This window comes from Hippopotamus amphibius, chromosome 16 (genome assembly GCF_030028045.1).
Source record: "Hippopotamus amphibius kiboko isolate mHipAmp2 chromosome 16, mHipAmp2.hap2, whole genome shotgun sequence".
NCBI classification, from domain to species: Eukaryota; Metazoa; Chordata; class Mammalia; order Artiodactyla; family Hippopotamidae; genus Hippopotamus; species Hippopotamus amphibius.
In genome coordinates, this window is record NC_080201.1 from 51915651 (window position 1) to 51935964 (window position 20314).

Below are 20314 nucleotides of genomic sequence, written 5' to 3' on the forward strand. Positions count from 1 at the left end.
AGGAGGCGGCTGGCCATCTGCACCTGGAGGCTGCCTGCGACCAACTCCCCACCCCCACCCCCAGCGCAGAGAAAAGAGCTGGGGGAAGGGGAGGGCCACTTTTATTAGGACTGAAGGTTCAAACACAAGCCCCCCCATGCCCTCCCCAACACAGAGAGGATGGCACTGGGGAGAGGGCAGCTGGGGGAGGGGCGAGGGAGGCAAAGGTGAGGACTGCCTCCACCAACCACCACTCCTCCCCTTTCAGTGGCCACATCTGTGGGAGACCTGAGGCAGAGGTGAGGGGCTCCCCCCTACATGGGTCTGACTCTCAACGATGGCAGTGCAGAGGGGCCTGGCTCTCTCAGATGTCGGCAGAAATAAATTAATACCTGGGTAGAGCTCCTGGATGCCCCCTTTGGAGTGGGGAGAGCAGGATATGGGGGCATGAAGCTGGGAGTTCCCTAGTCCCAAGCCCAAGGTGGGTCCCCAGACCTGGAGCAGAGTGGGAAGGAGGCCTCATAGCAGGGGATGGCCGGCTATGGGGCTGGAATCCCGAGACAGAGTCTCTCTGAGGAGTCTGAGCAGACATCCCTCTGGTTAGGAGGCTTCGGGCAGTGGCTGTGCCTGGCGACTGGCCCAGTAGCGGTGGTAGGTGTCCTGGAAGAGATCTCGGCAGGCGATGTGGGCACGGAGGCGGGCGCAGGCCAGGAAAGCCCCTGCCAGCTTTCGGTGCAGGGCATAGGTCTCTTCCGGTGGTGGGCGAAGCCGGTGCTGCAGCAGCACAGGGATGAGGCCCTGCACACGGTGGGCGGTATCGCCCGCCCCGAAGTCGTAGGGGCCCTGGGAGGCGAAGGGCTCCCCCAGGATCATCACAGCCTCCACGTGGGCGTCCGAGAATGCCTAGGGGTCGGGGAGACCAGAGGCACCCAAGGTGGACATACAGCCCTCCATGCCCCCAGAGTCTAGAGTATAAACACAAGCTCCCAACTCCCCAGAGAGTAACAGGCAGCCTCCACTCCTTCCAGAGCCACAAAGAGACAAGCAGCCCTCTACTCCTCCCCAAAGAAAGGGCCCTTCCTGTCCTCTCAGGGCCTCCGCAGACAAATAGCCCTCACTCTCTCTAGAACTGAGAAGCGGCCTCCATTCCCCAAGCCCCGCCCCCATATCCCCCGTTCCCCTCACTCCCCCCTCTAGAATAGATAAGCAGTGCCTGTTTTCTCAGGGTTCCTGCGTAGCCAAGCAGCCCCCATTCTCCCCTCCTCCCCAGAGGCCCAGTACAGATAAACAGCCCCCTTAAAATTCCCCACTCATCCACAGTTCCCCCAGCAGAGATAGCTCCCCACTCCCTGCTGGAGACACCAGCCCCTTCCTCTCCCAACCTTGGTCTCAAAGCCTGTGAGGAATTTGAGGTCTTGAGATTTCTGCAGGACCCGGTCTCTATCTCCATTGGCTGCAGCCATCACCACCTGGGGAGATGGATGTGGGCACAGGGTTAGAGGGGTTCAAGGAGGGGGCTGGAGGTGGGAGCGAGACGCCTGGCCCTGCCTGTACCCACTTCCGTTCTCATCTGCCTAAGCCCTCTCACCGAGAAGCCCCTCCCTCCCCATCTTAGCCATGGCTCTGTCTCTCTCAAGACTGTTCCAAAGCCGGGGGGCTGGGGTTGTCAGGGGTTCTGCCCACCTTGGCTGGGAAGGCAGAGCTTGCCTGGAAACTGCCACAGTGAAGCAACACAGAGGAAGGCAGTCAAGTGCTGCCCATGAGTCCAAACGCTCGATTGGGCAAGGATGTGACCATGACCCAGAACTGCCTCTGAGGTTGCCATGCCCGTGATCACCTGGTTGATGTCTGTTGATGTCTGGTTCCTGCCCTGGACTTGGAGCCCCAGGAGAGCAGGGATCCTGGTTGGGTTTAGTCCCAAGTGGCACTCACTCAGGAGGCCCCTGGTGAAAACCCTTGTTTAGCACATCAGTGTTTGGAGCGAAGCAGCTCTCCAGCCACGCAGGACAGGCAGGAGTTGAGGGCATATGGACAGACAGAAGCGGGAGCCAGCCTGCTTGGGCTCCATCCCAGGTCTGCCACGTGTTGGCTGACTCTGGGCAAGTTGCTCTGCTTTTTGGGCCTCTGCTTTCTCATCTGTGAAATGGGGATGAAAGCATCTTCCTCACGGGGCTCTGGGAGGCTGAAGTAGGTGTATCTGTGAAGTGCTCTGCATAGTGCCCGAGTGTAGGAAATGCTATAAATACAAGGAGCTACTATTACTATTGATAGAAGGGTCCCTACTTCACAGAAGAGGAGACAGGCTCAGAGTGGGGAACAGCAAGGCGACGAGGGGGACTGGGACAGACCCTTCACCGCAGAGTTGCCCCTTCTTGGGAGGAAGGGGCATACAGGATTAAATCTGGCAGTTCTGTTCTGTCCTAGCTCCCCCTGCCCGAGCCTGTCTGGCCATCTGTCATGCCTGTGGTCCTCCAGGGGCCAGTGTGACAGGGCTTTTTTAAACTGGAAAAGGCTGGGGAGGCGGCAGGAGGGCCATGCTAAACAGGCCTGTGGGGGGGAGGGGCAGAGGATGTCCCATCTACCCAGAGAGGCCTCAGGTGGCCTGCAGAGAGGGCCCCAAGAAGCGTGTGTGTGTGTGGGGGGGGGGGGGGGCGGGGTACGAACTCTTTCCTGTCCCCATCTAAGGGGTGGCCCCACCATCTCCCAGTCCTCAAGCCTGAATCCTAGACTTTGTCCACGATACCTCTCCCCCCACCCCTACACCCCACAGCATCTCTCGACTCTGGGCCTGTCTTAAAAGACCACTTGTCATTCAGGCATTTCTGAATTCTGTGTCCCTCCCCTGCTCCAGTCCTTTCCACGGCTCCCCAGGGCGCCCGGATAAAGTACAGGCTGCAAAGCATGGCTTTAGAGACCCAGAGTGACTGGGCTCCAGCCTCATCACTGGCTCCTGCTCTGTCCCCACCTGCCTGTCCACTCCGAACGTGAACTTCCCTTTGGTCCTCTAGGATCTTACTACTCAAGAATGTGGTCCCTGTACAAGCAGCTTTGGCATCACCTGGGACCATGTTAGAAAGGCAGCATCTTAAGCCTAACTCCAGACCAGAATCTGCATTTTAACAGGATTATGGTGGGGGAGGTGGTGGAGCGGGGGGTCTCCTGCATGTTACAGTTTAAGAAGTGCTGCTCTAATGGAATATCCCTTCTCACCCCTTGGCCTTTGCACATGTTATCTGTCTGGAATACCCTCTGAGCTTTTTCCTGATTGGTCTCCTCATCCCTCAGGTCTCAACTCTGATGTCTTTTCCTCCAGGAAGCCCTCCCTGACCCCCTAGGCTTGGCCAGGGGGCTCCCCCGTGCTTCTCCCATCCCAGCCCTGACCACTCTGGGTCCTTTCTGTCTGTCCGCCTACTGGACTGTGAGTTCTGTGAAGACAGAGACCTGGATTGGATGGGTCACTGTTGTCCCCAGTATCGTCCAGAATAGGACTGGGCACAGAGATGGGGGATCAGAGAAGGTTTGAATTGATGACTCAGTGATTAGAAGACCCAGATTGAATGTCCAATCTCGACAAATTAACGAGATGCTGTTTTCTGTGGGCTCTGGGACAAATCAACTCAGGTAGGTGGGAAGCATGGGCAACATAAAGTGAGGAAACACTTCTAGAGGAGAGAGCTGCCCCTTAGGGAGCAGCTGGAGGGGAGGTATGTGAGCACAAGCCTGGACGCCAAGGCCCTGGACAGCGTCGGGTATGGGGAGGTGACCCGTCGTGGATGACCATCGTGGGCCTCTTTCTTAGGAGGGGGCTGGTGAGGGGTTGGGAGTAAGGGCTCTGGATCCAAACTCCCTGAGTTTGAATCCCAGGTCTGCTGTGACCTTGGGCAGGTGACTTAACCCCTCTGAGCCCCAGTTACTTTCTCTGTAAAATGGGGCAAAAAATGGTCTTCACCCCACAGAGCTGCTCTCTGGTTTAGATCAGTTACCACATGCGCAGCACTTAAAACAGTGCCTGATATAATATTAAGTGCTTGGTATTTGTTAGCTGCTATTAATATCACTATTATTTATTTCTTCATTCCAGATATCGTATGTCTCCTTCTCGACAAGCCTTCGTATCTGGCTTGAGGCTCGACCCTTCGGAGACCCCAGGTTTGGGGGAACTCACCTCGATATAATGATCTGTGAATTCGGTCCCAAATTCCCTGCTTGCACCAAAGTCCAGTAAGGTCACCTGGGAATGAGGGATGGTAAAAGCGACACTGGGAGTCCACGAGTGCTCCCCATTGTCTATGGGGGTGCCAGGGTCCCTCCCTCTCTCCCCACACGCTGCCCCTTCTGCCGGAGTCCTCGCCCAGCTGCCTCCCTGGGCTCCTGGCTTCTGATCTCTACACTTCAATCCACCCCCACCTAAAGCTGAAGGGACCTGGTTTTTATTTTGGGGGTCCTAGTTGTTTTTATAATAATATGTTGTGGGCACAGAAAAAAATCCAGAGAATAATAAAATATATGGAAAAGTAAAATCAACACCCACCAGTCGGGACTTCCCTGGTGGGCCAGTGGGTAAAACTCTGCACTCCCAATGCAGGGGGCCCAGGTTCGATCCCTGGTCAGGGAACTAGATCCTGCATGCATGCTGCAACTAAGAGTTCACATGCCACAACTAAAGATCCCACGTGCGGCAACTAAGACCCAGTTCAACCAAAATAAATAAATACTACCCCCCCCCCACAAATCCTACCACCCAGTTTTGAAATATAAAATACTACCAATCTAAGTGGGGCCTGATGCTACCTCCCCCAGTCCGCACCCTCTCTTCCAGGGTCACCACGTTCCTGAAATTATTATTATTATTCAATTATTTCCTAAAATCCCCATGCATGCGTTGCTACATTTTCGATGTATATGAACAATACATAGAAATGTTTTGTGTATTTCAAAACTTCATATAAATGGTATTTATGATAGTTATTCCGCAAATTCTTTGTGTTCCACATGGTTTTGTGACTCATCCCCATTGCTCTAGCTCATCCATTAATTTCTTCACCGCCATGTAAGATTTTCTTGCATGAATATATCACATTTATCTGCTTGATGGGCACTGTGGTTATTTCTGGGTTTTGCTGTTAGAAGCAGTGCTCGATGAACATGTGTGCAAGTTTCTCTGCGACAGTGGAGTTCACACGATTGATCACAACCCACGGTAAGAAATGCGGATTACCCTGGGCACCAGTGCACATCACACATAAATATAAACGTCAAACAAAACTGTCCCGGGATAATATGCATCCCGTCCATCTGCAACACATTCTATGCCTTTAAAACAAAAACTGCTGTTGAGACCCAATAAATTGATGTCAGGACTCATATAACTCCCGGGAGTTAGGAAAACACCCTCTCTGGGGTGTGAGCCTTGGAGGGATGCCCGTGGGTGGCAGAGGGTGGCAAGGGACTGAGGCTGGACTCAGTGGGGCCATGGCCCACTCAGCACAGGGCTCACTTGATCCTGAGGGTGCTGGGAGCTGTGGAAGGGACAGCTTGGCCAGATTTGTGTTTTAGAAAGACCCCTCTGGGGACAGGATGGCACAGACCACTTTGGAGAGCCACTTAACAACCATGTACGCTGAGTTTTTCAGTCCAAACTGTCACCCCCAGGCCTTTGGACAGCCTGTGTCCTTTGCCAGGTATGCTCTTCCCGGCTCCTTAGATGGCTGTCCTTCTCTTGTCTTTCTGGTTTCAGCTTCCTTGACCCCACACACCCCAAGCTGGGTGAGCCACTTTCCCTGGCTTCCCACCACCCGCTGTGCCTCCCCCATCACTGGCCCCTCTGGCCTGTGCTTCCCCATCACGATACTAACTACAGGTCATACTCTCTGGTGATGGGTCCCTCAACTGGACTGGACTGGGAACTCTGGGAAAGCAAGGATCAGGGTTGTCTTGGAATCACTGTCAAGAGGCAGTAGGTGCTTGGTGTGTTCTAAATGAATGATGGGTGTGTGGTAATGACAGTCGTCTTCCAAAAGTGGTGCTCCCTCTTCTCCATTGCAACTAGGAAGCCACTGCCTAGCCAGGGACTCCATTTCCCAGCATCCCTTGCATCCAGGCTAGCCACCTGACCGGTTCTTATCAATGGAATGGTGAAAGGAATGATGGGTTATTTCTGGCCAAAGCAGTTAGGAGGGGGGTTACCCTCTCAACCTCTCTTTCCCCTTGCACTGGAAGGAGAGCCTTTCAAGGCCTAGGGAAGGAACACGGGTCCCTGAATCACTGCATGGAGGAGGGCCATTCCAGCCTGTTACGTAGGTAATCAGCTACTATTGTGTTGAGTTACTGCCATATTTGGAAACATCTGTTACAGCAGCTAATGCACCCTGACACACATCACAAGGAACCAACCTGGTGGCTGGAGGCGTCATAGAGGAAGTTGGCCCAGTTGGGGTCTGTCTGCATGAATCGGAACTCAAACAGCTCCCTAAGACAAAGCCTCAGGAGCTGGAAGCAGATCTGGGGTGGGGAGAAGGAGTAACAGACATCTCAGAGTCGTGCCCCTGGTAGAGCCCCGAGGCCTGGAGAGGGACCGTGGGTCTGGCCTGCCCTGCCAGCTCTGCCCCGGGGAAGCACCCTCCCTACTGTGCTGTGAGCCCGTGTACCTGGTTCCGGATGTCCTGGCTCAAGCCCTGGCACTGGTCCAGGGGGACCCCTCCGGCCAGCTCCATGCCCAGCACTCGTGTCGTGCAGAGCTCCTGAATCACGGCTGGCACCCGAAAGAAGGGGTCGTCTGCTAACAGCTGCCTGGGGCAGATGGGAGGGGAGGGGATGGGACTTCATGCTTCAGGCCCCAGTGGCCCTGCTTGAGGCCTCTCCCTCCTCTGAGAAGTCTTCCACGAACAGTCTCTGTCTTGTCTTCCCTCCTGCCCTCCTTTTTCCTGTCTGCCCTGGTGATGGCCAATACCTGGCTGGACTGACATTCATTCAGACACTTCATTCATTCACTCATTCATTCATTCAACAAATATCTCCGCAGCACCTACTCTGTGCCTGCCCCTAAGCTGGGTGCTGCTGGAGACCCAGTTACCACTTCCCTACCGGAAACACTTCTCTGACTTCTGGTCGCGCCAGCTGAACTCAGTGTATTAAGCTTGGTGAGAATTACTTTCTCATCAACTTATTAATTAATCCATCCAAAAAATAGCCACTCATATACAAATCTCAGAGGCCACAGGGATGTTCACTGGCCACTCCCTGGAGTCATTATTCTGAACATCAGCTAATAGAGGGAAAGAGCCTTTCCTCAGTGTCCATCCCTGTGCTGGATGATGCTGGGTGACAGAGCAGTGGATGAGCCCCCGGGAGGAATGCTCCTCCCCCTCACCTCCCCCCTGCCGCCCCGCAGCAGAGACCACACTGTAACAAACAAACAGACCAACAGCAGATTGAGGTAAGTGTGTCAATGCAAGATTTGGGAGGCAAAGAATATGAGCAAGGCCTCTGGTTGGGGACCTGTGGGATGGCTGGAGTTGGGGGATAGGGGGACAGGGAGATGGGGAGGAGCCGGGGAAATTATGTGGGTTTTATCCTAAGAGCGCTGGGAAGTCCTGTGAGGAGGTGGTCTCCCCAGATCCCATACTGGAATGCTCTGGCCTAGCCCACTTGACGCTCTCCTTCTCCAGGTCCTGCTTTGGGGGCTTGCATTTTTATCCTTGCTTTATCAAATCTCTGATGCTTGAACCGCTCCTTATAGGCCAGGCCTCTGCTGAGCATTTAGTCGGCACAATTCCCTGTTATCCTCACTCCCCCTGAGGAAGATGCTCTCCCAAGGCCACGGTGCAGATTAAGGCCACCCTGCCCATTAAGGGCTGACCCAGGACTGGATCTTGATTGGACCCCACATCTGAGCCCATGCCCCTAACCACTGCCTTCTCCTGCCCCTTCTCTTGCTTCGTATCTACAGAGCTGGGCTCAGGAACTGTGTGGGCCACGCTCCATGCTGTGGAGGGTCTCACGGAGGCGTAATTCATTGCTGCATATAGCGCGACGTGTCTAAGACACAAGCACGGTTCCAGCTACTGTGTAGCTGTAGTTCATTCATTTTCGATGCTGTACAATATTGTGCTGATGAATATACCATAATTTATTTATCCACCCTGCTGGATACATTTGATAGATTTGGGTTGTTTCCAGTTTGGGGCTATTGCTGCTCTGAGTATCCTGGAAAAGTCTGATGGTGTGTACCGGCATCAGGGTCCCTAGAGTATTTAGCCAGGAGGGCAACTATGGGGTTGGATGTGAAGACTGAGCCTTGCTGTTGCCAAACCATTCTCCAAAATGCTTATATCAATTTCTCCCTCTGTCCACAGTGTGTAAGGGACGTCCTGGAGCCCTGTTCTCTCCAGCTCTTGACACGGACAGACCGCTTCATCTTTGTTAGGCCAGTGGGTGTAATGGTATCTCGTGTGGCTGAGTGCCTGTTGACAAGTCTGTCTCCCCCATCACATGGCAGTGGTTCTGCATCCCCATTTGACAAATGAGAAAGTAGAGACATTTAAAGAGAGGGGGACTTCCCTGGTGGCGCAGTGGTTAAGACTCCGCCTGCCAATGCAGGGAATACGAGTTCAATCCTGGTCTGGGAAGATCCCACATGCCCTGGAGCAACTAAGCCCGTGCGCCACAACTACTGAAGCCTTCGCGCCCTAGAGCCCGTGCTCCTCAACAAGAGAAGCCACCACAGTGAGTAGTATTATGCCTACTTTAAAAACAAATAAATAAAAAAGGAGAGGAAGTGACCTGCCCAAGCACACAGAAGACACAGGGTATGGATGAAGTAGTGAAGGGATGGATGGATGAACAAATGAATGAAGGGGAAAAGAGTCTTCCAGCCCCACCGCAGGGCTCCACCTGCCAGAGGCTGTGGGGGCATCCACTTCCCTCTCAGCCCAGGAGGGAAGCTGGAGGGAGGAAGGGGGCCTCCAAGGGCCTGTCAGGGGTCTCAGCTCACCTGAAGTTCTGGGCACAAGCCGCCTCACGTCGGTAGTCACACTCCCAAGCCAGCTCCCGCTGCAAGGCCTGCAGGCTCTGCTCTGCAAACAGGCCTGGGGGGCGGGCAGCCATGTCAGGCAGGGAAGGCCACAGCCAGCCCTGCCCCCACTCCCCCCCACCCCCCGTCCAACCCCTCAGGCTACCACTCAGGGATGTCTTCTCTCGCCAGTTGTGTCTCTCATTCTGTTTCACTGTCCCTCACCCCTTCTGCTCCATGCCTTTTACCTGCACTGTCTGGCCACACATTCCCACAGCTGTGGGCTCTGCGGAAGCTTCTCTGCTTGGGTCTCTCTCTCTGAGGCACACACACTGGTCCTTAGGCCCCTTTCAGTGTCACATCTGCCACCTAGTCTCTATCCCTTTTTCTTTTTTTCCTTTTTTTTTTTTTTTTAAATTTTTGGCTGCACCTTGCAGCATGCGGGATCTTAGTTCCCCGACCAGGGATGGAACCTACACCCCTTGCGGTGAAAGCACAGAGCCCTAACCACTGGTCCACCAGGGAAGTCCCTCTCTGTCCCTTTTTTATACTTTCTCATGCTGCTCTCAGTGTCTCTGAAGCTCACTTCTGGGCCTGACGCTCTCACTCTCTCTCCTCCTTCCTCTCTCCCTCTCTCTCCTCCTTCCTCTCTCCCTCTCACGCATGTGTACACACATGCACACACATACACACCCTGTTCCATCTCTGGCAGGCTCTGTCTCACGTGCTGTGACACACACGTGAGGTCCCACTTACACTCCCTTCCTGTTTCTGAGGCTCTTTCTCAGGCCTCCAGTTCCTCTCCACCCACCCTGTGTGTCTGTTTCTGGATTTCTGTCTGGGCTTCTGTTGGCATCTCTAAGTCAGTCTTTTTCTCACACGCCCGTACTCTGGGCTCTCCCCGCCTTGGCGTCCCTTCGTTCTGTCTCAAACATGCACTTAGGCGTTCACTCAGGTTTACACACGCAGGCACACCCTGCCCCGAGCTGGCTGCCCCCACCCCGCCCCGCATCCAGCCCCACTTTCCCTCTTCAGGGCATCCCTCCCACAGTCGGGGTGGACTGGGTGCCTCACCCTCCGGCAGGGCCACACTCATCTTGAGCACCGCCAGCAGGTTCTGGACGTCGCTGTGGATGCTCTGGGCGACGCCTGGGTACTGGGAGGGGAGGATGGGGGGAGGAGGGGAGTGACCCCTCTGGGGCGGCCGGGTGCCCACCCCGCCCCCGCCCCACCTCCCCTCTCACCTGGATCTTCACGGCCACCTCTGTCCCATCCCTCAGCAGGCCCTGATGCACCTGCCCGATTGAGGCAGCAGCAAAGGGCACCTCCTCCAGAGAGGCCACCTTGGCCTGCCAGTCCCCGCCGAGCTCCTCTTCAAGAACTCTCTGGGGAGAGTGGTCAGGACAATCACCACTGTGGTTTCAGGCAGCTGGGTTCACGCGCTGTGCTGAGCGCTTTGCGTCTTAATAACCCCACTCGTCACACACGGGGCCCTGGGCCAAGCTCTTGGCTCCCACCCCACTTTACAGACAAGAAAACTGAGGCTCAGAGAGAGGTCTCTGGGCCGAGGCCATGAGTCGGGCGCTGGCAGACTGGGAGGCCCGGCCTGAGCCCCCACTCCCGAGACTGCATGGGCTGTTGTGGGGACTGCTACCATGTACAGTTAAGACGGATGATAATCCTTCATTATACCCGTATATTCTGTTCTTAACTCAAAAGTTAATGTGATAAAGTAGAGCTAAAATTTACAGAGGGTTTCCTGTGGGCTAGACCCTGTACAGAGTGGCTCAGAGGAGGGCAGGAGTTGCCCAGGGTCACATGACGAGCGAGCAGAACAGAGATCAGAAGGCAGGCGGGTGGATCCCAGATTCTACACCCTTGCCCAATTATTAGAAGAACAGCTCATGTCCTGGGCACTTACCCAGTGCCAGGCGCTGTGCCAACCTATTTACAGACACGCTCTCCTTTGATTAAAAAACCAGTAATAGGAACAGCTAACACTTGCATGTCACTCACGGTGTGTCAGGGGCCCTTTGAAGGGCTTTACATACACTGGTTTCCGTAACCCCAGGATGTGGGCGTTGCTATCACGACCACCCATCACAGATGAGGTAACTGCAGCACAGGGCAGGCCACATGTCTGACCACACAGGTAGTAAGTGGCAGAACCAGGGTTTGAACTCCTGAAGTCTGGCCCCTGACCAGAGCACTTCACCGCCTCTTTAACAGCCCTGACAGGGCCCGGAGGCTGCCAGGAACTGGACTAAGTGCTCTGTATCATCCTCTCATGTACTCATCGCGACAATCCTATGAGATGCATGCTTTGGTGATCCCCATTTAACAGACGGGGAAACAGGCTCAGAGTCAGACAGGGAGCAGAGCCATGAAGCGAGGAGGGCCAGGCTGGTGGGGCACAACTCCCTCGCCAGCCCCTCCCCCTCTGGGCACTCACCAGCATCTGCCAGCGGGGCATGAAGTCGGCACTCTGGCGGACCCGCTCGAAGATGCGCTGCAGCTGGGGGCTGATGAAGCTGTTGTCTTGGGAGACAGTGGGGAGAGGGAGGCAGTGAGCGGGGAGGCCAGGAGGGGCCCCTGTGGGGGTCTCTGAAGTCGGGGCTTGGTAGTAGGCGGGGTGGGGTGGAACTGAGGTCAGGGGTCAGGAGTCGAGGGTCATGCTGTACCCTGGATGCTGAGCATTTGGCCAACCTTGAGGGCGGCCCCCCGAACTGTACACAAGGTCTGCACAATCCGCTCGGCATTGGCCTCTGACAGGAAAAGGCTGGAGCCCAGCCGGGAGCCTCCCTCTGGGGTGGAGAGAATAATCATTAGTGTGGCAACCATAGAAATAATCAGTATGACCCCACTGCACACCCACCAGAATGACTAAAACAAAAAAAGACAATACCAAGTGTTGACAAAGACACGAAGCACCTGAACGCCGACACTGTCGGTGACAGTGCCGTGGCCCAAGCCCTTTGGAAAACAGATGGGAAGTTTCCAGAAAAGTACACACCTATACACGATGCAATTTCCCTCCTAAGTATATCCCCAAGAGAAATGCATAAACGCATCCACCAAGAGATGCTCCAATGAAGCTCATTGGCAGTGCTACTTGCAACAGTCCCAAACTGGAAACAACCCAAGTGACCACCAAAAGAACGAACAAAGGAACTGTGGAATAGTCACAGGGTGACACTTACAGTGTTGAATAAACAACCTACAACTGCTCACAGCAACATGGATACATCTCTCAAACAGAATGCTGAGCGAAACAAACCAGACACATACGAGAATACACTGTCCGATTACATGGGTACAAGGAGCAAAAACAGACAAAACTAATCTCAGGGGATCAGAAGCCAAGACAGCGGTGACCCTTGATGAGGGAGGAGGTACCAGGATGGGGCACAAGAAGAGCTTCTGGAGAACCAGGGCAGCGATTCTCCAAGTGTGGCCTGGGGGCCCTGGAGATGCTTTAGGAGGGTCTGTGAGATCACAACTATTTTCATAATAATGTTAATATGTCATTTGCCTTCTTTTACTCCATTTGCCCACAAACGTTCAGGGGAGTTTTCCAGAAGCTCTGTGACCTGTGATGCTGTCATTGCTCTGGCGGCTGAGGGACTGTGTTCGTGTATTCTTGTGTTTATAAAATTCTTCAGTTTTCATCTCTAATACAGCAAATATCCACAAATATAACCCACATAAACAAGTTCTTGGGGTTCTCATTCTATTTTTCAATAGCTTTATTGAGATATAATTCACATATAATTCACCCATTTAAGGTACACAGTTCAATGGCTTCTATATATTCAGTTGTGCAACTATCACCACAATCAATTTCAGAACATTTCACCACCCCAAAAAAGAACCCCCATGCCTGTTAGCAGTTACCCCCTCCCACGTCCCCCACCCACCTCCCCTTGAGCCCCTGGAAACCACTAATCTACTTTCTGTCTCTATAGATTTCTCTCTTTTGGACTTTTCAGGTAAATGGAATCATACAAATGTGGCTTTTTGGGTCTAGCTTCTTTCACTTAGGATAGTGTTTCAAGATTCAACCACATGATAGCATGGATAAGCCCTTTTTATGGCCAAATAAAATCCCATTGTACGGACAGAACACATTTTGTTTATCCATTCCTCAGTTTTCAGGGTGTAGAGGGATCCTGAGACCAAAAAGTTTGATAATTGCTGTTCTAGGGTTTTTGGATCTGGGTCCACTTTGTGAAATGAACCATGCTTTACACTTATGATGTGTGTGTGGTTCTATATGCAAATTATATTATTATTCAATAAAGTGTTTATTAAGCTTTTATTTATTTCATAAAACATTTATTGAGCTCTTTACTGAGGCCTCACCCTGTGCCAGGCAGAATTCTAAGTGTCTCTGCGGATTCTCTGGCTGAATCTCCACAATCAGCCCAAGAAGTAAGAACCAACGCCTTAATTTTCAAGGTGAGGAAGCAAGTACCGTGCCTGGCCCTGGGTCACTCAGCACAGAAGTGGCAGAGCAGGATGTGGATTCGGTCTGGTCTTACCCTAAAGCCTGTTCCTCCACCTACCCCCGACTTTTTATTTTGAAAAAGATCCAAACAGACAGAAAGCCTGCATTCATAGTATCGTGAATACCTGCACACCTGATTCAACATCTTAACATGCTGCCTCACCCGCTGTACTTGTGTGTGTGTAGCCAGACACTGACCATTACTTTTACTGACTGATTTGCACCCAAATCTGTGCTAAGAATAAGAATAATCCCCTACACAATCACCATGCCAAGAAAATCACCATGCCAATCACACCCAAGAAAATTAACACTAATTCTCGAATACCTACTACCCAGTCATATTCATATTTTCCCAATTGTCCCCAAAAGTCTTTTATAGTTATTTTTTTCAAACATCCAATCATGGCTCACACATTCCATTTGTCACTTATTATCTCTCTAGTCTCTTTTTCATCTAGAATATCCACTTGGGACTTCCCTGGTGGTCTAGTGGTTAAGAATCCACCTGTCAATGCAGAGGACATGGGCTCGACCCTGGTCCGGGAAGACCCCACATGCTGTGGAGCAACTAAACCCGTGCGCCACAACTACCGAGCCTGTACTGTAGAGCCTGTGAGCCACAACTACTGAGCCCGTGGGCCACAACTGCTGAAGCCTGTGCACCCTAGAGCCCGCACTCTGCAACAAGAGAAGCCACCGCAATGAAAAGCCCATGCACCGCAGTGAAGAGTAGCTCCCACTCGCCACAACTGGAGAAAGCCCGCACGCAGCAATAAAGACCCAACGAAGCCAAAAAAAAAAAAAAAAAAAAAAAAAAATCCACCCCCTTTTTTGTTTCAGGACATTGATGTGTTGGAGAATCATACCTACAGATGCTGGTCTCTACACAGCCCAGTCCAACTCTGTTGCCCAGACCCTTACTGGCACTCCTATTTTCATGCTTCCTCTCCTGCTCATGGTTAGGAATTCAGCTCTAGGTGGCCTACATTTTTTTCTCTCATGACCTGCTTCTTCTACCCATCATCACCCTGACAGTGCCTTCACCCTCTTCTGGGCACTCTACCATGACCCTAAGAGGTGGCTATGTTACCATCAGCTCCATTCTCTGGTTGAGGAAACTGGGGCTCAGAGAGGTGAAGCCACTTGCCCCAGGTCACACAGCCAGGCCAGGGTGTGGACTCAGGCAGCATGGCTCACTTACCTGATTGTACACTTCCTCTGGGCAGGGACTTCTTGGCCATCTCAGCCAGTGCTCCGAGTCCCAAGCTCACAGCCAGTCCTGGGGAGTGAGAGAGGGGCGTGAGTGCCCACTTGCCCTGGGGCGATCTCCTTCCCACCCCCTCCCCACCCCACTGCCCTTCTCTCCTCTCTGTCTCCATGTACACCTGTCTCCCAACTCCCTGTAGTCAACTCTCTGCATCCCTCTGTCTCCAAATCAGTCTCCTACTCACTCTCTTCCTGCATGAGGTTCCCTTGGAGGTGAGGCTACCTCTTTCTCCATCCCTCTCTCCTTGTCTCTGTCTCCCGGGTCAGCAGTTCTCACCCCTGGCTGCACACAGAGTCACGTGAGGAGCTTTTGTAAATACAATGCCCATCATTGAGGTTCTAGTTAAACTGGCCTGAGATGAGGCCTCGGAATTCTTTTTCTTTTAAGCATACCACATGATTCTAGTGTGCAGCCAAGACAGGCCCTGAAACGATCCCCCCAGGTCTCTCTGTCTTCCTATATGACTCCTGTTTTTCTGTCCCCACCCCGTCTTCACGCTCACCTTTCCTTTTCTAAGTCAGTTATTTCTCCATCTCTGCCCTTCCCTCCACCTGGCCTGTCTGTCTCGGCCCCTTTCCCTCAGTTCCTCCTTTTGATGTTATCTCTCCGGCTCTGATTTCCTCTGCCTCCTCTGTCTCCTTGTCCTTAAAGACATCACAAGTCACTCTGCCTCTTTCACTCTCACCATCTCTGTAAATAATCGTAGTTGGCATTTTCTGAGCACTTTTCTCCATGCCAGGAACCATTCCCAGTGCCTTTTATGCACTGACTCATTTTGTCCTCACACCCTCATGAGAGAAATTTCACAGAATAACTTCCATTTTACGGAAAAGGAAATTGAGGCTTGGAGAGGTTAAGTAACTCATCCATAGTCACAGAGTGAGGATACAGCAGAATCACCCCTTGAACCCAGCGCAGCCTGGTGCTGAAGCTCTAACCAGTGTATTTGACTCCTTCAACTGGTATCTTTAAAACTTGAACCGTGATCCACAGTAAAGAAGACATTTGCATTATAACCAGTAGAGACTAATCTATATACAACGTTTCATGAAACAAGACTTTCTCTTACTCTACACATGCACTCATATTTTCCGTTCTTCTTTTTAATGCTGGTTGCAAACTACTAAATTATTTCATGCAGGTTGTGACCTGAAGTTTGAATAATCCTGCTGCATGCATTGACCCAGGGTCAAGTCACTTCACCTCCCTTAGCCTCCACTTCCTCATTTATAAAATGGAAACAAACACTCATTGCTTCAGTGCAGAGGCCCCATGTGTATGCGGCTTTGCACATTCCAAGTTCTCAATAGGCACAACATTCCTCTCTGTTCCTCTTGGTTTTAGAGGCCTTTGCCTTCATTCTCTTTCCATCTCTCCCTCCTCTCTCTGTCTTTGATTCACTCTTGCCCATGCTTCATTCCATGAATGTCACCTCCTCTGATCTAGGTCACAATCTCCCACAGTCACACCTACCCCCAAAGTTGGCCAAGCGGCTGATGCGTGAGGCGGGCACCTTGCGTTCTCGAGAACGGTCACTCAGCTGGGAAATGGGGAGAAGGTCTGAGCAGCAAAAGGCAGACATAGCACCCAGGAAGTCCAACCAACCTGCCCCCACACCCTTCCCCAAGCTCGGGAGGCCAGCTGCCTTCATGGGGTGTTACTGGGTTGGGGGGGCAATGATACCTGGGGCCGGGGTGTCTTCCTGATCCGGGCCTCCCGTGCCTTGCGAATGTCCTCCTCACCCAGGCCCCTGCCAGGCCCATTGTGGTGAAGCTTTTGGGCCCAAGAACCCTCACATGGCCCCTGCAAGAGATGTGACACTGGTAAGGCATGGAGGACATAGCGCTGGCCTGGCCCTTTTAGACCCCTCCCTGTGCTTTGACTCCCTGAAGCCCCACTCAGCCTCCTCCCCTTGGAGACCCCTCCCCAGCCTCTTACCCAGCAGCGGGGCCCAGGCCCCAGGGCCCCACAAGGCAGACCAATTGTCCGGCCCAGCTGTCCGCAGGTCCCCCGTAGTAGGCCCCCCACCTCCAGCCACATTGTCTAGGGGAGAAGAGGAGGGATTATTTTGGTAGGAGTTGTGGGACTAACCTCCCTGCTTTGCCCGTCTTTGCCTCACGTTCCTCCGTGTCCACCCTAAGACTCCCACCCACCAAAGACTTCCTCCCCTGTTAATAGGCCCCCAGTTTCTCCTGGTTCCCTCTCTGGTTGCTAAGAACCCATAGCTCTTCCCGCGCACCTCTCCAAACCACTTTCCCCTGGTCCCATTCCCCGCCATTGCTAGGGTCCTCCCCCGTTGCTAGACACCCACTTATCCTCCAAGGTTACCTCTCCAATCCTCTGAGCACCCCCTCGTTGCTAGGCACCGCCTTCCCCTCTGTTGCTAGGCACCCGCAATTCCTCCCGTGTTCCCCCCCACCCCGTTACTAGGCGCCTCCCCCGGTTGCTAAGCACCCACTCCCTGGTTCTAGGTCAGCTACTCGCGGGGGCCTCCTGTACTTCCGGGAGCCTCCTTATGCCCGCCCCCTCCGGTCGTCTAGCCAATGACGGAGGAGCAGGTCGCTGACTGGCACAAAATACGCCCCGATGTACGTGAGGGGGCGGGGCAGAGGCGGGGCCTAAGGGTGGGCTGGGGCACTGTCTGAGCGCACACGTGCCGTTTTATGCACTTCCACTCACCTCAAAGTGCCTTGTACGCTGCGGACCTTTCAGTTCCCTACACGTGTTCTTTGCAAACGTGCCTCTCCTTCACAAACTCCACACCTTTCCTTTGCGCATTTTGTCAACCTCCCTTTTCCTTATTTGTTATACCCCCAGTAGGCTTAGCATCTCTCCTTTGAACACACAACTTGCCAACAAACATTTCCCTTGCACATGGAGACCCTCCACTTTGCACACTCCCCCTCTGCTTCAAATACCCACATCCTGACGTCTCCTCCCTTGTACATATAACCCCCCTGCCTTGATCACAAACCGTTTCCCTCGGTGTACATAAACCCCCTCACACTCAGCCCTTTGCGCACTGGGCCCCTGTTCCCTCATACACCCTGATCTCTCGGCTCCCCGCCCACCTGCAGGATGGTGTGAGTGGGAGCCCTTTGTTTTCTGTAGGCCTGACATTTCCCAGAACACACTCAGCCAAGATTCCCAGTGCTGACTCAGGAGACTTGGCATCCCAGAAAACCAGCTCCCAGCCCATCTGGGTGTGTGTGTTGTTGATGGGGGAGGGAGGACAGGCTTAAAGTGTGTTCTCCCCACAATAGGCTGACTCACCCCTCTTCTCACAGTCTGGAATAGAAGCAGCTGGCCGGGGCATCTCTCCTATCACTGGGAGAAGGGATATGACGCTCCCCCCACAGAAGATGCCCCCCACCCCGCCCCTGTCTAACCCAATTTGTCAGGCATCAGATCTCCCTGTCTCTGTCCCTGTGCTATGTAACCTCAAAAGAGCCTCAACCCTTTTTGGATCTCAGCTTCCTGGCCTGTATGATGCGTTAGGGGGACCCTGTTATGACTTCTCATTGGTCTGTTAAGATGACTCATTTTAGAGCCCTGGGTCTGTGCCCAATGCCTGTTTCCAGGTGACTCAGTTTCAAGACAGAAACCACCCCCTTACCCCTCCAGACATAAGGGTCTGACTCAGGAGCTAGGTGGCAGCTCACCCTTGGGGGCAAAACATATAAAAAGCAGCTATGATAATAACTAATCCTACAGGACTCTGACTGATGGTACCAAGCCTGGTACCACATGCTTCACATACATTAGATCATATCAGATAGCCTGGAGGCTACAAGCAAAGACTACAGGCTGGCAGAGCTCTGAGCCTCAGTGTCCCCATTTGTAAAGTGGGGCCATGGCATCCCCTCTTGCTCAGTGTTAGTGAGAGAGACATGCAGTGAAATAGTGTCTGTAAAGAGCTTGGCACAGAGCCGGTACAGAACAAGAGCTCTATACATGAGAGACATTTCTATAGAAAAACCGTTCTTTTCAAATTTTCTATTAGCACTTACCATATGCTTTTCAAGGCACTGGGGACACAGCAAGGAACAATACAGGCAAAAATCTTTGCCCTCTTGGTGCTGGCTTCTGGTGAGGGGTACAATAAAATAGTGCATGTAATAAGGTGACACGGTGTGGGGTTTTCTGTGTTTTTTGTTGTTTTGTTTTGTTTTTTTGCCTTGCTGTGCAGCTTAAGGTGACACTTGCTAAAGAGAAAAATAAACCAGGAAAGGGCAGGGAGAGGAGGGAAGATTGTGCATTTAACTAGGGTGGTCAGGGGACGTCCCTGGTGGTCCGGTGGTTAAGATTCTGCACTCTCAATGCAGGGGGCCCTGGGTTCGATCCTTGGTTAGGGGAACTAAGATCCTGCACGCCGCAATGAAGATCCCCCGTGCCGCAACTAAGACGGGGGGCCCAGCCAAATAAATAAATATTTAAAAATCAATAAGTAGGGTGGTCAGGAAAGGCCTTGCTGAGAAGACATCTTTTGAGTAAAGACCTGAAGGAGGTGAGGGAAGGAGCTATTGAAATACCTGAGGGAAGAATGTTCCAGGCAGAGGGAACAACCAGTGCAAGATCCCTGTGGGAGAAGCTATCTCAGAGAAATAGCAAAGAGGCCAATAGTCAGTGTGAGCAAGGGCAAAGGATTAGATGAGGTCTGGGAGGTAAGCAGAGGCAGCTCAGGTATGCTATAGGGAGTCACGGTGGGGACTGTGGCTTTTTCCTGAGCAGAATGGTAACCAGTGAGGATTCTGAGCAGGGGCAGGACTGACTTAGAGAAAAAATTCTTACTTCCGGCTCTTCTTCCAACACCCCCAGCCTCAAAAGCAAGTTATATCACTCAATAGTGACCAAAGACCCAAATTTTGGATTAGGTGGGCCAAGGTTCAAATTTACAGAATTTAGATGTGTGATCTTTTTTTTTTCCTTTTTTTTTTTCTTTTGGCCGCTCCATGAGGCTTGAGGGATCTTAGTTCCCCAACCAGGGATTGAACTCAGGCCCTCTGCAGTGGAAGTGCAGAGACCTAACCACTGGACCGCCAGGAAAGCCCCTAGACGTGTGAGCTTGATTTACTGCTTTGCCTTTCTGGGCCTTTGTTTCCTTGACTGTCTAATGGGGGATGATGACCATCCCTACCTTACAAGATTTGGGGTATAAGATGGTGAGTACAGCACCTGGCACAAAGCAAGTACACAAATGTAAATGTTGTAAATAAATAAAAATCCCCCACAACAACCCTTTTTACAGATGGGGAAACTGAGGCTCAGAAGAGACGAGTCTGTTGGGAGAGGTCATCCCGGAAGTAAGTGCTGGAGCCAGGATTTGAAACCAGGTATTCTGACTTCAGAGATGAAGACCCTGGTTTGGGGGACTTCCCTGGTGGTGCAGTAGTTAAGACTCCCCACTCCCAATGCAGGGGGCCCGGGCTCCATTCGAAGTCAGGGAACTATATTCCACACGCATGCTGCAACTGAGAGTTCGCATGCCACAACTAAGGAGCCCACCTGCTGCAACTAAGGCGCCAGCAAGCCTCAACTAAGTAGGCTG

The 20314-nt window shown here is 52.6% G+C and overlaps 1 protein-coding gene across 5 annotated transcripts; it reads right to left on the reverse strand.

Moving 5' to 3' along the window:
* Positions 1-91: 91 nt before the first annotated feature.
* On the reverse strand, positions 92-17640 carry COQ8B (coenzyme Q8B). 5 transcript variants are annotated; one of them, XM_057712848.1, is made up of 15 exons: positions 17446-17640; positions 16705-16809; positions 16450-16569; positions 16240-16306; positions 14701-14778; positions 11671-11793; positions 11442-11527; positions 10234-10374; positions 10064-10145; positions 8972-9065; positions 6627-6768; positions 6373-6480; positions 4145-4210; positions 1362-1448; positions 92-882 (listed from the first exon to the last, which is right to left on the reverse strand). In XM_057712848.1, exons 2-15 carry the CDS (start codon positions 16804-16806, stop codon positions 580-582), a joined length of 1599 nt encoding a protein of 532 aa, XP_057568831.1. In that variant the 5' UTR covers positions 16807-16809; positions 17446-17640; the 3' UTR covers positions 92-579. The 5 variants fall into 5 exon arrangements, with proteins under 5 accessions (XP_057568831.1, XP_057568830.1, XP_057568832.1 ...); XM_057712847.1 differs by lacking the exon at positions 17446-17640 and adding an exon at positions 17095-17261; XM_057712849.1 differs by lacking the exons at positions 4145-4210; positions 17446-17640 and adding an exon at positions 17095-17262.
* Between the last annotated feature and the right edge of the window lie 2674 nt (positions 17641-20314).

Excerpts from the sequence above, each read along its gene's own strand:
- COQ8B (XM_057712848.1), bottom strand. The coding sequence starts at position 16,806 with ATGTGGCTGGAGGTGGGGGGCCTACTACGGGGGACCTGCGGACAGCTG. Across the intron at positions 11,528-11,670 it reads CCAAATGCTCAGCATCCAGG|ACAACAGCTTCATCAGCCCC; the intron begins GTACAGCATGAC and ends CTGTCTCCCAAG. Across the intron at positions 883-1,361 it reads TCACAGGCTTTGAGACCAAG|GCATTCTCGGACGCCCACGT; the intron begins GTTGGGAGAGGA and ends CCCGACCCCTAG.